General features: G+C 44.0%; 1 protein-coding gene across 1 annotated transcript in view; it reads left to right on the top strand.

The window, feature by feature from the left end:
- DOCK8 (dedicator of cytokinesis 8) overlaps nt 1–15697 on the top strand; it is a 234119-nt gene that overhangs the window by 210776 nt on the left and 7646 nt on the right. Inside the window, 5 exon segments of the mRNA XM_003121929.6 lie at nt 1432–1521; nt 5187–5292; nt 5295–5422; nt 8747–8890; nt 10535–10641. Of these exon segments, the coding sequence (XP_003121977.3) occupies nt 1432–1521; nt 5187–5292; nt 5295–5422; nt 8747–8890; nt 10535–10641 (575 nt within the window).

Here is a 15697-nt window from a genome sequence, read left to right as displayed (position 1 = left end):
AGTATCCAGATGCAGCCACTGTCAGGCACTTTCCTTTTTTTTTTTTTTTTTTGCTTTTTAGGGTCACACTTGCAGCATATGGAAGTTCCCAGGCTAGCAGTCAAATCAGAGCTACAGCTGCTGACCTATGGCACAGCCACAGAAAGGCCAGATCTGAGCTGTATCTGTGACCTACACCACAGCTCACATCAACACTGGATCCTTAACCCACTGAGCAAGGCCAGGGATCGAACCCACCTCCTCATGAATACTAGCCGGGTTCATAACCTGCTGAGCCACAACAGAAACCCCTTATTACTTTCTAATAAGTCTTCCTGAATTTGAGTAATAGTTTTTCAACTTGAAGTTTATCATCTTGACTTTGAAGTCATCAGGGCAAATTATCCAATTACCCCTAGAAAATGCTGTGGCCATCCTTTTGGTGTCACTAGACGACACTTCCCACTTCTGACACAGAGATGCTCGACTGTAGGCCTGCTGTGGCCCGGGCTCTTCCTGCTGATCCAAGGAGCAGCCCCCTTTGGATAAACAGAGTCAAGGTCCCATCCCATAGGCTGGCAGCACCAATCAACCTGCTGTTTATATATGATCCATCATGTAGCAGAAGAGGGCAGCATGTTCTGGGAGGAAAGGGGAAATAGTCCACAGAAAAGTGAGAAAAAACCAGGCATAGAAAGGACCAAGCACTAATAACTCTAGAGAAAAGTCAAGGGTTCCCCCCAAAACAAAACCATCTCAAGCTGAATAACTTCAGTCCCCAGAACTACTGACAGTGGTTAACTAGAGAGTCATTCCTTATGCTTCCTTTCTACTGCTTTGAATTCATGCCCTGTCATAGCTGCCAAACTTGAAACCTTTTATTGCCAAATTGCTCCTTCTATTATCCATCCATGCCAAATGACACAAGACCTCAATCCTTCCTTAACTCAAAGAAGCCATGGCTCAGAGTGGTTGGGTGACTTGCCCGAAGTCATTCAGCTCATGAGAGGAACTAGCATTTGACCCCAGGCCATTTAGTTCCTTAATATCTTTCCCAATTCAGGATTAGAAGCATAAATTGTGTCTTCTTGTGCACTGTGGATTGTCCCATTATGGTAAGCCTGGTGACCTCCAAGTTCCCAGTGTACAAAAGTCAAGAAGTAAATCGTGCCACACCCTGGGGCTTCTTCAGGAAATATGATGATGTTGGTTAAATTCGAGGTCAAGTGTACCGTGTATAGGGAAGCATGTACCAGTTCACATTGCTGTACTTCCCTATATTTTTATTTTTGTCTCAGGAAATGCTGAGCTTACCTCATGAGCTCAGAGAGAATTTCAATAATCAATGAGTACATTCTCCTTTATACTTGTTCCAAACTTATGCCACTTCTGAGAGACAGAGTTGCATTGTCTTAAAATATCCTTTATAATCTGTTTGTTCGTCTTGCCTAGGGATTTTATGGTCAATGTTTTGGTGCAGAATTTGTGGAAGTGATAAAAGACTCTGCTCCTGTGGACAAAACCAAGTTGGACCCTAATAAGGTATGGGAAAATTGCAATAATAATAATAATAATAATAATAACCAAAAGGCTCTGATTCCCTTTGTTCTACCCCTAAAACATAACATGACCTCCTCTGTCTGGACTCTCCAAGTCATTTCAGTGCAGCCATTTTTTTTTGGTCTAGGGTTTAACTACTGTTTGGTTAGGTCTTAAAGAAACCATACTCAAAGGCTGAGATCATAAAAGGAGCTGGTCTTTATTAAAGACCAACTGTATGCCTGTCACATTAGGCCCTTTACGTACATCATTTCATCTCATCCTCCCATAGCCCTTTGAAGTAAGTGTTGTTATTCCTATTTTACAGATGAGACGAGTGAGGTCTGGAAAGGTTAAGCAACTTTCCAAGACCATGCAAGCGTTAAAGCCGGTCTTCAAACTCAGGGTCTGTCATCCTCAAACCCGTACTTTTAATCACGTCTCTTTATTGTCCTTCTATTAAAACGTTGAATCCTCACTTTAAAACGTGTTGAAAAGACACAAACCTCTCACTGATAGCATTTGGTGGAGGCATTCCTTTTAGCCAAGTGCAGAGTCATTGTGCTCTTGGAGGAATGATGAAAAGCCTTGGACTTCAGTTTCCTCACTTTTCATGAGGGTGTCTTCTCTCTCACCCCCAGCTGGGTGTTTTGCAATTCAGTTGATGCTCGCCACCCAGAGTTAGCGTCTCACTCCACTAGTTACTGGCTCAGTCCTGTGCAAGATTGCCCTCACTGTAGACACTAGCCTTAGATGGGACCCCAGGCCACCTGCATTTCTGACCAGACAACTACAAATTTGGGGGGGGTCCCATGGCACCTCTCAGTAGATAACCCAACTAGCATGAATCAGAGAACTCAGGAAAGGGCTCTACTGATGATTACAGTTTTGTGAGGAAAGATACACATAGGGCAAGGTCTGGGAAGTATCCCAGAGCCTCTGTGTCCTTTCCTTGTGGAATCCAGGGACGTCACCCTCCTGGCATGTCAACATGTTCACCAACCAGGAGGCTCCACCAAGCCCTGGTGTCCAGGGTTTTTACTAGAGACTCATTAGTAGGCATGAATGATTAAATCATCAACCACATTATTGAACTCAATCTCTGGCCCCCTCCTCCCCCAGCAGTCGGACTGGGTCATAGTCCCAACTCTGTAATCTCAAAGCTGTTCTTTTGGGTGACCAGCCACCATCCTGAAGGGACCTACCCTGAGCTACTTCATGAGAATAACAGAAATACTTCTATCAGTCAGGAAGTTCCAAGGGTTTTTGAAGCTCTGTGCCGGGAACCAAGGACAAAGACCAGATACAGTTTAAGATAAGATGTATACCACAGAGTAATGCCTGCCCGCTCAATCCAGTTCATAGGTACTTTTGTATGTGAGCGAGCTATCTAAGCTGCTGGAAATAATGTGGGTTCCAGGCACTATCACAGGCTGGGGGAACAGAGGAGCACTTGCCGTCTGGCAGGCCTGTAAAGTGAAGAACCCAAACTCATCTCTCAGCTTCATCCTCCAGGATGTTATGAAGATGATGCAAGTAGGGAGGAAGTGGCCAAATCTAAGAGTTTGTTTTCCTACATATTTCAAAGGGCTTGCTCACTTCAGACGTATTCCCTAATCTAGGCTTGAAGCAATATCAGTGGTAAGCAGCTGAGCTAAGCTTCACACAGAAATGTTTGAGGTCTTTGAAGAACAGGATTGGCTGGGTACCAACAGTGATATGTGCCCAGCACGGACCACGTAGAATCACTGGTGACGCCCAGACACAGGGTACTCTTTTCTCCTCTGTTAAAATGCCCATGGTGGGTTGTGTGAGTTTTAAATGGGAATTGGCACCCAGAATTACAACCAGATTTCATCACACTAAATAGTGATTTATGGTCTGAAGCTGTTTCATTGGGTGGGTGTTGCAGAGTCTATGGTCATTGTCATTTTTTTTTTTTTAGGCCTTTTTTCTTAATAAGTGCTCTTCTTCAGTGTGGTTGTATGGATGTGTGTATACATATTTAAATGAATGCATATTTACTGCATTTTACATGCAGTAAAATTCTTTTTTTTTTTTTTTTTGGTGTTTATGAGTTTTGACAAACACATGTAACCACCACCAAGATCAAGACAGAAAAGTCCCATTGACCCAGAATATTTCCCCCACCTCTTTGTAGTCATCCACTCCCTCTATTTTGCGCTCCTAACAGTCACTAATTTGTATGTGGTCTTTGTAGTTTTGCTTTTTGCAGAATGTCTTATAAATGCAATTAGGCAGTAAATAAATGGAACCACCCAGTCTTTTTGAGTTTGGCTTCTTTCACTTGGCACAGTGCCTTTGAGATTCATCCCTATGGTAATAGCTCCTTCCTTTTTATTGCTCAGTAGCATTGTGTTGTGTGGATTGTATCTACATTTGTTTGTTCCCACTTGAGGGACATTTGGGTTGTTTCTAGTTTTTGTCTATTATGAATACTGCTGTTATAGACATTTGTGTACAGGGGTGGTTTTTTTTTTTTTTTTTTGCTTTTGTTTTTGTTTTTTGTTTTTTTAGGGCTGTACCCACAGCATGTGGAAGTTTCTGGTCTAGGGGCTGAATCAAAGCTGTAGCTGCTGGCCTACACCACAGCAACAGCAACGCCAGATCCAGATCCCAGCTGTGTCTGCAACCTACATCACAGCTCACGGCAACACTGGATTCTTAACCACCAAGCAAGGCTAGGGATTGAACCCACATCCTTGTCCCGATACTAATCCCGATACTAGTCGGGTTCATTACAGCTGAGACACTACAGGAACTCCCTGTGTACAAGTTTTAGTGTGAGCACAAGTTCTCATTTCCATTGGGCACACACACTGGAGTGGAATGGCCAGATCATACACTCAGTATAATTTAACTGTGTAAGAAACTATCAACCTATTTCGTAAGGTTGGAGTTCCCTTCCTGGCGCAGTGGTTAAGGAATCAGAGTAGGAACCATGAGGTTGCGGGTTTGATCCCTGGCCTTGCTCAGTGGGTTAACGATCTGGCATTGCCGTGAGCTGTGGTGTGGGTCACAGACGTGGCTCAGGTCCCTCGTTGCTGTGTCTCTGCCGTAGGCTGGTGGCTACAGCTTCGATTAGACCCCTAGCCTGGGAACCTCCATATTGCCACGGGAGTGGCTCAAGAAAAGGCAAAAAAAAAAAAGACAAAAAAAAAACCCTGTTTCGTAAGGTGGCTGCACCATCGTGCATTCCCACCATCAAGGTATAGATGTCCTAGCTGCGCCCCATCCTTGTCAGCCCTTGGCATTGTCAGTTTTTCTTTAGTTTGGCCATTCTAATAAGCATGCAGCTGTCACAGTTGTTCTGAAAAAGAAATAGTCCTCTCTCCTGAATAGCAGTTTGCTAACTCTCACACCAAGTTTCATTTGGATAGTCAGCTCTGCTGGGAGGGGTGGTTTGTGGGCCTGACTCCACCCCGGCCACCCTTGCCTCCCTCTCCCCGTCCTTTCTCTCATCTCCCTGGAGGTGGAGTGGAAGGTGATGATGGCTAAAGTCTCGCCTGATGCCCTCAGCTTCCCTATCTTCTGTGAGCACAGAAGGGTGGTGCTGCTGCTGTGTTCCAGCCTGCCCCCCAGTGGTCCTGGGGGCTGGTTTGCAGACTGGCTCACCCACCCCCCCTCTCCACCTCCCCTCCCCGCAGGCCTACATACAGATCACTTTTGTGGAGCCCTACTTTGATGAGTATGAGATGAAAGACAGGCTAACCTACTTTGAGAAGAACTTCAATCTGCGGAGGTTCATGTACACCACCCCTTCACGCTGGAGGGGCGGCCTCGGGGAGAGCTGCACGAGCAGTACCGGCGCAACACCGTCCTGACCACCATGCACGCCTTCCCCTACATCAAGACCAGGATCAGCGTCATCCAGAAGGAGGAGGTACAGACACTGCAGGGAACGGGCCCTGGGGGAGGCCAGCACTGAGCCAGTGGGCCTGGGTCACTTCCCCGGAGGACACGCAAACCTCCTACAGGCTCCTGCGTGGCAGGCTTGAGTGAAAGTGTAAAAAGAGATGCCTTGGAAATATTATTATGGTGGTTATCCTCTCATTCTCCTGGTGCCAGGGAATTCTATTTGGGCAGCTATATGTTTTACAACACACTTATTCTTTTGGCTGTTTCCATGACACACCAAAGTTCCTGGGCTAGAGATTGAACCCACTCCACAGCAGTGACAGCTCCAGATCCTTAACTCATAGGCCACTAGGGAACTCCTATAGCACATTATTGTGGCGCAGCAGAAACAAATCCAATTAGGAACCATGAGGTTGCAGGTTCGATCCCTGGCCTCACTCAGCGGGTTAAGGATCCAGCATTGCTGTGAGCTGAGGTGTAGGCTGCAGATGCGGCTCAGATCTGGCATTGCTGTGGCTGTGATGTAGCCTGGCAGCTACAGCTCCGATTAGACCCCTAGCCTGGGAACCTCCATATGCCCTAAAAAGCAAAATGAATAAATAAATATTTTCTATTTTAAAGTTATATCTTTAATAAAAATTACACATACTATTATATTTCACATGTATTTATATATTAATATTAAATTTGCATGAACTATATATTTACATTTAAAAGACTTTATATTAAATTTTTATATATTTAAAAGCTTACTGCTGATTTGGGCACCATTCTACTGTTAATTCTCAGAGGCAGGAACAGCAAGCAAGTAGCCCCAAGGAGTTGGAGGTGGTGTTGAGGGGAGGAGGGCACCATGCAATTAGCCCAAGTGACTTCTAGTCCCAGCGTCCCCCCGTGTCATTGCACGAGGCTCTTGTCTTCATTCTGTTTCCTTTTCTAAATGTTGATATAGGAAAGCCCTCTTTCTCTTTTTTGGTTCCATGTATAGCAGAAGATTTCAAATTCATTGTAATGCACTAACTGATCTAGAAAATGTCTTAAGCCACAGAATCACTCAAAACTAGATATACTATAAACATCTTCTTTTACTTAATTTTTTTCTTGTTTGCTTTCTCTCTTTTTTCTTTTAAATTTTTAATTTTTTTATTATAGTTGCTTTACAGTGTTCTGCCAATTTCTGCTGCACAGGCAAAGTGACCCAGTCATATATTACTTTTCTCATATTATCTTCTGTCATGTTCTCTCACAAGTGATTGGCTATAGCTCCCTGTGCTCTACAGCAGGACCTCATTGCTTATCCATTCTAAATGTAATAGTTTGCATCTTTCACTTTAAAACACATCACATGTACATTTATTTTTCATTCTTTTTTGTGTAGTGCCACAGTCTTCTCTGAGATTTGGGGTTGGCTGATCATAGTTCAGCATTGTCTTTCTTCTATGAACCTCACCCATAAGGCATTGTCTGTGATTTTCAGTTTTGGTTTCTGTCAAGCAGAGTGAGAACTTAAAGATCCTTGTTAAATGATATGGGAGTGGAATGTTTCTGGATTTTTGTTTCTTTGCTCCCAGCCTTTTACAGTTGTCTTACACACACTTCATAAGACAGGAATCTTTATAGAAACTCACTTTCATAACGTCTTGCCCAAGCATTAGCTTGGTTTTCATAGAAACAACTCTTCTTCTTGCCACACCCACAGCTCACCGGTTTACACTTTATTTCATTAGATGAGGTCATTAAAATAGCAAGTATAACAGGCATCCTCAAGTTGGTGGAACACGGATGAATTGTGTGAATGCATAGCTCACTGGGCAGAAGCTCAATGACTGGGCTCCCTGGAGGGAAGCCCACCAGCTCAGGTGTTCAGAGACCACTGCAGAGAGCAGGTTTCACAGAGAACTGAGAAAGCCCAAACTGATGACTCAGCCAAGGGAAGGTTCATTTACAAGCATCTGCTGGATTCCTTACTGTTTTGAACTTTTGAGCCCTAGGACATGTAGTCATAGCACAGAAATAAACCCATGGTCCTAGTAACAGTCCTCGAAATATTTTCTTGGCCATTGTAATTCCCTGAGAACCTCAGTGTGTTGGTTTGTTAGGGCCATTGTAACAAAGTACCATAAGCTGGGTGACTTCAACAGTAGACATGTACTGTCTTCTAGTCCCAGAGGCCAGATGTTGGCAGGGTTGGTTCCTTCTGAAAGATGTGAGAGAAGTATCTGTTCAGGTAGCTGCCTTCTCCCTGTGGTCTGCACATCATCTTCCTTCTGTGTCTATCTCTATGTCCAGATTTCCTCTTCTATTAGGGACATATAGGTCATATTGGATTAGGGCCTATCCTGATGACCTCGTTTAAACTTGGTTACCTCTATAAAGATCCTATCTCAAATAAAGTCACATTCCAAGGTGTTGGAGGTTAGGACTTGAATACATGAATTTAGAGGGGGCATGATTCCACCTATAACATGCACCAGGGACCATATTCCAAGCCAACAGAACGTAGCAACTAGCAGATTGACCCTTAAGAGGATTCTATTTACTAAGAATTCACTTTCATGGTGAATTGGAGAAGGCACACATGATGCCAAAATCTTGTGCTGTAGTGGGGAAGAAAATCTTGAATGCCATGCTTCTAATAGCTTTCCCAATTATAAGTCAAGTGACCTGTTCAACAGTGGAAAAGGAAATCTAACAGTGTGGAAAGAACATGGATTTTTGAATGTAGGCATTTTTGTACTCAAAATATGGGGGTCACTTTGCTGTATAGTAGAAAATTGACAGAACACCGTAAACCAGCTATAATGGAAAAGATAAAAATCTTTTTTTAAAAATCTGGCCTCCGCATTTACCACCTGTGTCATTTTGTGGCACTTATTTAACCTTACACATCCCCGTTTGACTGTAAAGTGGAGAGAATAGGAGGTTGTTTAAAGGAATAAATGATAAATGTATGTGAAGTTCCTGGATATAATAAGTACTTAAGAAATGTTAGCTCTTCCTGCCTCTTAACCTGTCCAGATTATTTTAAATTGCTCTGAAAAGCCAGAATTCCCATTGTGGCTCAGGAGGTTAAGGATCCAGCACTACCACAAGCCCAGCATAGGTCACAGATGCAGCTTAGATCCTATGTTGCTGTGGCTGTGGCCTAGGCAGCAGCTGTAGCTTCAATTCAACCCCTGGCCCGGAAATTTCCATAAGCCTCTGGTGCAGCCATAAAAAGAAAAAAATTGCTCTAAAAGCCTTCTAAGCTGCTGCTTCAAACCCAAGTGCCATCTTTGTCATAGCTCCAAGTTTGTCATGGCTTATGAGACCAGACAATGACTCCCCTATATTTATGTCTTATGTTCAGTTTGTTTTGACACCAATCGAAGTTGCCATTGAAGAAATGAAGAAAAAGACCCTGCAGTTAGCTGTCGCCATTAACCAGGAGCCCCCTGATGCCAAGATGCTTCAGATGGTGCTGCAGGGCTCTGTCGGAGCTACTGTCAATCAAGTAAGCAAAACCAGCTGGTGGCAGCTTCTCTGGTTCTTATTATTTTGATTTTCATTATATGTTTCCACCCTCTTTCCTTGAGATCAATAAGGAGTCTGATCAATATAGAAATGATATTCCTTGGGAGTTCTCTGCTGACTCAGTGGGTTAAAGATGTGGCATTGGCACTGCTGTGATGCAGGTTCGAGCCTTGGCCTGAGAACTTTGGCATGCCACAAAACAAAACAAAACAAATGATGTTCCCAAGTCCCGTCGTGGCACAGCAGTTAACAAATCCGACTAGGAACCATGAGGTTTTGGGTTCGATCCCTGGCCTTGCTCAGTGGGTTAAGGATCCAGCATTGCCATGAGCTGTGGTGTATGTAGCTCAGATCCCTCGTTGCTGTGGCTCTGGCATAGGCTGGTGGCTACAGCTCCGATTAGACCCCTAGCCTGGGAACCTCCATGTGCTGTGAGTGCGGCCCTAGAAAAGATGAAAAGACAAAAAAAAAAAAAAATGATATTCCTACACTAAGACTCAACACTTGAGGAGGTTTTTCTGCTTTATGTAACAACCCAAGGTAGACAGGAAATCCTGGAGATGAGTAGACCATGTCTAATGAGTATCATTTTCTCAGAGAAGTCTTCACTTGGGGCCAATTCTGCCAATATGATCCAGGTTTGGGTCTGTTGGAGTGCTTAATCATGTCCACTTTAGGCAGAATTGTTTCAGGGCTTGAGACAAATCTAAGAATCCCAATAGGAGAGAAGGGAAAGTTCCTCGGACATCTAACCCCTGGGTCAGTCGCCTGCTGAAACCAGTATACAGAGCCCTCCTAAGCAGGAGTGAGCTGGGACTGGCTCTTGGGCCACTTAGAACAGACTGAATTTTCATAGACCCATAAGATTTCTGACTTCTGTCTCAGCATGAAACTAATCCAGCTTCAGAAGGAGGAAGCACCAGCTTAGTTCTCTCTGTCCAGCATGCTTCCTTAATTTCAGCTCTAGATCTGCAGACCTCCACACACAAAAACTCAGTGTGTGTCGTGACCCTTTCCTCACTTGGCACAACTGAACTGGACTCCCCTGCAAAACTTCTGTGTCCACGTCACATCAAGGGAACAGAGATAGCCGAGAGGAGAGGTGACTATTATATTTTCAAGATCAGAAATTATTAAGACGCTTTTGCCTTTGTAAGCCCCAATCCTTTATGAAAATGGAAGACTTTATAAGCCCACAACCATGGATTGCATGTACTCTGCGTGTATGTGACACAAGCCAGCAATTATACAGAGTGGTGCTTGCCAGTGGGGCAACTAGACAAGTGAATGAATGAATGGATCAAGACAATCCACATTTTCAGAAAAGCAACTCAAAGCACATACCCTTTGAGGTAGCATATTACCCTTCTATATCAAGGAAAATCTATTATTGGTAGTATTTCATTAAGGTAATACATTTATACTTTTGAAGATGATCCTAAAACTCCAGACTCCTAAGGACTCAGCATTTTCCTCAGCAGTTCAGGACCTTTCCTTGATTTTTTATTTTGGTCAAACTAAGTGCAAAATTAAATGTTCAAACAAAGAAGTCACTCCAACATGTTCTCCCAAGTAATTTCATTTCTTCTCCAGCATCAGTCATGTTTTTCACTTTCTCCATCAGGGACCACTGGAAGTAGCCCAAGTATTTTTGGCCGAAATTCCAGCTGACCCAAAACTCTATCGACATCACAACAAGTTGAGATTATGCTTTAAGGAATTCATAATGCGGTAAGAGGGAAGAGGGCTGGGAAGGTAGTAGAGCAATGGCTCTAAAAGTCTGGTCCCCACCCAGGCCAGCTGCTTCAGCCTCACTTGAAAAATTTGTTGGAGAGGCAGATTCCTGTTTACCAATCAGACCTGTTGAGTAAGAATCTCCAGAGTTAGGGCACAGCAACCTGTGTTTTAATGAGCCCTCCAGGAGATTCTGATGCAGGCCCCCATTTGAGAACCCTGCATCAAGGAACACTACTTGCCCTACTAATAAGTAACTAACATGTAAACTATATAGTGCTTTTATTATCTCACATGTACCTCATAACCATATTATAAAACATGTTTTCATTTTACAAAAGGAGAAATGGAGGTTCAGAGATGGAAGATGATTTTACTTAAGGTCACACAGCCAGTTAGTAGCAGTGTTGAGTTCAAAGTGGGTCTTCTGAATCCAAATAGCCCACCCCTCCTTCAAGGTGCTGATTTTCCACTGATGCCTCTAGAGGCTGAGTGGTTCTTGGCACTGGCAGTCTTTGTCATTGTCCATATCATAGAGCAACTTCTTTACCAAAAGGGAAAAGACATTGCCTCAAATTGAGAGAGGCAAGACTCTAAAACTGGGATTTTACAAAAACATCATGTCTATGGCAGTTCACATGGGCAGACAAACCTCATCTCTACTCCTAAATTCTGTGGTGCAGCTGGCTCTGAGAGCAACCTGTTCAGCCTGGATAGGAAGTGAGCCTTAGGGCAAGGACTTGCAGCTGCTGCAAAGCAGACAGATATACTGGGACTCCCCTGGCCCTAAAAAGAATGATTATGAAGGAGGTGATGGCACCTCACCCATAAGAGAGAGGACATCAGAAAAACATGTACCCATATTTCTTTTCATCCAGAATCTTAGAGCGGCATATGAAATACAGGGATATCTTCACTTGGAGAACAGGGATAAAGGAGGCTAAAAGTTAAAGTTTGCTAAATTTAGCAAAAACTCACCAGAATGCTAGTTTTAGGTGAAGTTCTCCACTTTCACGGGCTTTGTTGAGACGTATGTAAATTTGCTATGTATGAAGGAGATGGTCTTTGCCCTCAGTGAATCACAGCTGCTTAGAAATAGGGGTGTGTGTGTGTGTAGCTATGTGTTTCTGTACATGAACACATACATACATGGGCACACACAGATGGGCACACACAGGAGCATGAACATACATGGGCATGTGCATACACGGGCACACACGTGCATGGGCACACACGTGCATGGATGCATACATGGGTACACACATACATGAGCACACACATACATGGGCACATACATGAACACATGCATGCATGGGCACACACATATATACATAGGCATATACATGAGCACATATATATATGGGCACACACATGCACGAGCACATACATGGGCACATACATGCACACATAGAAATTATATTTATTAATGTTTTCTATTTGAATTGTTTCCTGTATTTGATAGCAATTTTGACAATACATGGAAGCTAGATATTCTTCTGTAAATAGTACATTTTCATAGAACAAAAGGTAGAAAGATAACTGGTGGAATTTTTAAAATCAATTTACTTTCCATGTATCTTCATTTAAAATGAGTTGTGGTTGGAATTCCCTGATACCACAGTGGGTTAAGGATCTGGCATTATCACTGCTGTGGCTCAGGTCACTGCTGTGTTGTGGGTTCAATCCCTGGCCTGGGATGTAGCCAGAAAGATTAATGAATGAATGAATTAATTAATTAATTTAAAAAAATAAAAATAAAAAATGACTTATGGTTAAAGACCCCTGAAGATGGAAGTGGCCTAGGCCTCTCTGAACCTCTGCAAGGACTCTGAAATGTTTAATGAGCACACACTAGGACCTAGGTATGATATTCGATGTGGAAATGCAGGAGCTGGGTATTTCTCTACTCCTGACAATAGGACTTTTATCTTTTTAAATAACAACACAGTGCAGCACACGCTAAGAACTGTGGAGAATGCACAAAACAGGGGACCACAGAAATCAGAAGAGAACTGTCAGTTGCAAGCTGGAGTGGCTGGGGAAGGCTTTACAGAAAAACATCACCTAAACCTTGTCTTGAGTATGTAGGTGGTAGGAAGAGGTGAGCCATTGACTATGCAGGTGGGAAGACAGAGCCATTACTGATAAAGGGAATAACAAGAGCACAAGACTGGAGCCAGGGATGTCCTTGATGCATCTTGGCTCCTCCGGGTTGGCCCAAGCAGTGCATTCTGTGGGCATGCCAGCACAGGGAGGGGAGCCTGGAAAGACAGTGGTCTTGGTAAATGGGGCTCTAAGTAGGATATAAATGTAAAAGGAAGCTAGCTAAGAGAAGTGATTTTTTTGTTTCTTAGTTAAAATGTCCTCATAAAATCCCTACTGAACATGCATTTCTAATTAGCTCCCAGCCCCAGGACAAGTGACTACACAGAGAACCAGAGCTGAGTACAATTAGTCCCACATAAGATGCACAAAAGGAAGCGGATTTTCTTAGGGATGGTCCTTTAACAAAGTCGTGTACTAGTTATCACCGACTTCTCTTTCTCCCAAGAGGGCCTGCAAAAATGCTGGATTTTCAAAATCAAATTCACCATTGAAAATGTTGTTCTTGAACCCTTCCTTTGATTCACATGGGAAAGCAGGCTGTAATCCCACTTCCCGCTTGCTGGGTGGACAGCTGCCCTCTCCTGGGAATGCCACAGGAATATCTATCAGTGATTCTCAAACTTCCCTGTGCAAACAGATGCCCTAAGGATCTTGTCAAAATGCAGATTCCAATTCAGTAGGTCTGGGGCCTGAGACTCTGCACTTCTTCCAAGCTCCCAGGTGCTTATGAAATTGCTAGAGGAAACCAAACTTTGAGTAGAGGTTATAACACTGTACAGGTTGCTCAATTGCTGCCATCTCACATTTTCTCTTCCCTCCCTCCTCCCCAGGGGCTTCTTCCCTCAGGCCAGGACTGTTGTCACTCCCATTTTTCCTTCCCTTTCCTCCCTTCAAAACTATTACACTTTTGAACAACTATAGATGACAGTCCAATCATTCAGTAAATACTTAATGAACCCATATGTTGTGCCAAGCACCATGCTATGCTACACATGGGCAAAGATGAAGTCCCAGTAAATGAGAAAAGGCTACAGGCAAAACAGTACTTCTGAGAGTTCCCACTGTGGTGCAGAGGGGTCTGTGGCATCTCTGCAGCACCAGGATACAAGTTCAATCCCCCACCCAGCTCAGTGGGTTAAAGGGTCTGATGTTTGCCAAAGCTGCAGCATAGGTCACACATGAGGCTCAGATATGATCCCTGGCCTGGGAACTCCATATACCTCAAGGCAGCAAAAAAAGAAAACAAACAGGAGTTCCCGTAGTGGCGCAGTGGTTAACGAATCCGACTAGGAACCATGAGGTTGCGGGTTCGGTCCCTGCCCTTGCTCAGTGGGTTAACGATCCGGCGTTGCCGTGAGCTGTGGTGTAGGTTGCAGACGCGGCTCGGATCCTGCGTTGCTGTGACTCTGGCGTAGGCCGGTGGCTACAGCTCCGATTCAACCCCTAGCCTGGGAACCTCCATATGCCGCGGGAGCGGCCCAAGAAATGGCAACAACAACAACAACAACAAAAAGACAAAGAAATAGCAAAAAGACAAAAAAAAAAAAAAAAAAAAAAGAAAACAAACAGATAGTACTTCTCATGACTTGGTTGTCAAAGTACAGTGACTTTCTTTCCACTTTATTTAACATAGATCAAAAGTACAGGTGAGGAGTTCCCGTCGTGGCGCAGTGGTTAACGAATCCGACTAGGAACCATGAGGTTGCGGGTTCGGTCCTGCCCTTGCTCAGTGGTTAACGATCCGGCGTTGCCGTGAGCTGTGGTGTAGGTTGCAGACGCGGCTCGGATCCTGCGTTGCTGTGGCTCTGGCGTAGGCCGGTGGCTACAGCTCCGATTCAACCCCTAGCCTGGGAACCTCCATATGCCGCGGAGTGGCCAAGAAATAGCAACAACAACAACAACAACAAGACAAAAAAAAGACAAAAAAAAAAAAAAAAAAAAAAAAAAAAAAAAAAAAGTACAGGTGAGATTGTGGTGAAATTTGCATAACTGTATAAATCTACTAAAACTCATCAAACCATACATTCACAAGGGCAAATGTGATGATCTGTCACTTATACCCTCAATACAAGTAGTAGGCGAGGAAACCTTCCTTTGCTTAATTGCTTCTCGAGTCCAGTCAGCAGGCTGTGGCTTTATCATGAATAGCAGAACTGTTTGGTCAAGTGGTTTGCACCTGTGCTATCAGCAGAGGTGACGCAGGACTGGAAAATGTGTAGGGGTGAAACTATTCTTAGGTCTCGCCCAGATTTCCAAGGTGAGCAAAAGTGAGCCTTCTGATGCTAATGGCTAGTAGCAGAAATGTATGTTGACTGGCTGCCCTCAGGCTGGGTCCCACCACTGGCCCTTCTGACTGAGCTGTAGCAGAACTGGAGCCATAAAGAACATGAGCCATCCAGCCAGTCCCACGGCTCTTCAGATGGTTGCCAAGATGGGGCTTCCACCTCCTCCTGCTTTTTCCTACAATAAGAAAAAAAAACCTCAGGTTTTCAGAAGTCAGGATGGAGAGCAACAACATTCTGATTCCCTCCTGTGCTCCCCAAAACACCCAGACTATTTTTTTATATATATAATGATTTTTATTTGTTTCCGTTATAGCTGGTTTACAGTGTTCTGTCAATTTTCTTTTCTTTTTTTTTTTTTTTTTTTTGTCTTTTGTCTTTTTTGTTGTTGTTGTTGTTGTTGTTGCTATTTCTTGGGCTGCTCCCGCGGCATACGGAGGTTCCCAGGCTAGGGGTTGAATCGGAGCTGTAGCCACCGGCCTACGCCAGAGCCACAGCAACGCGGGATCCGAGCCGCGTCTGCGACCTACACCACAGCTCACGGCAACACCAGATCCTTAACCCACTGAGCAAGGGCAGGGACCGAACCCGCAACCTCATGGTTCCTAGTCGGATTCGTTAACCACTGCGCCACGACGGGAACTCCTGTTCTGTCAATTTTCTAC

This window comes from Sus scrofa, chromosome 1 (genome assembly GCF_000003025.6).
Source record: "Sus scrofa isolate TJ Tabasco breed Duroc chromosome 1, Sscrofa11.1, whole genome shotgun sequence".
Taxonomy (NCBI): domain Eukaryota; kingdom Metazoa; phylum Chordata; class Mammalia; order Artiodactyla; family Suidae; genus Sus; species Sus scrofa.
This window is presented reverse-complemented; position numbering and strand designations above follow the sequence as displayed.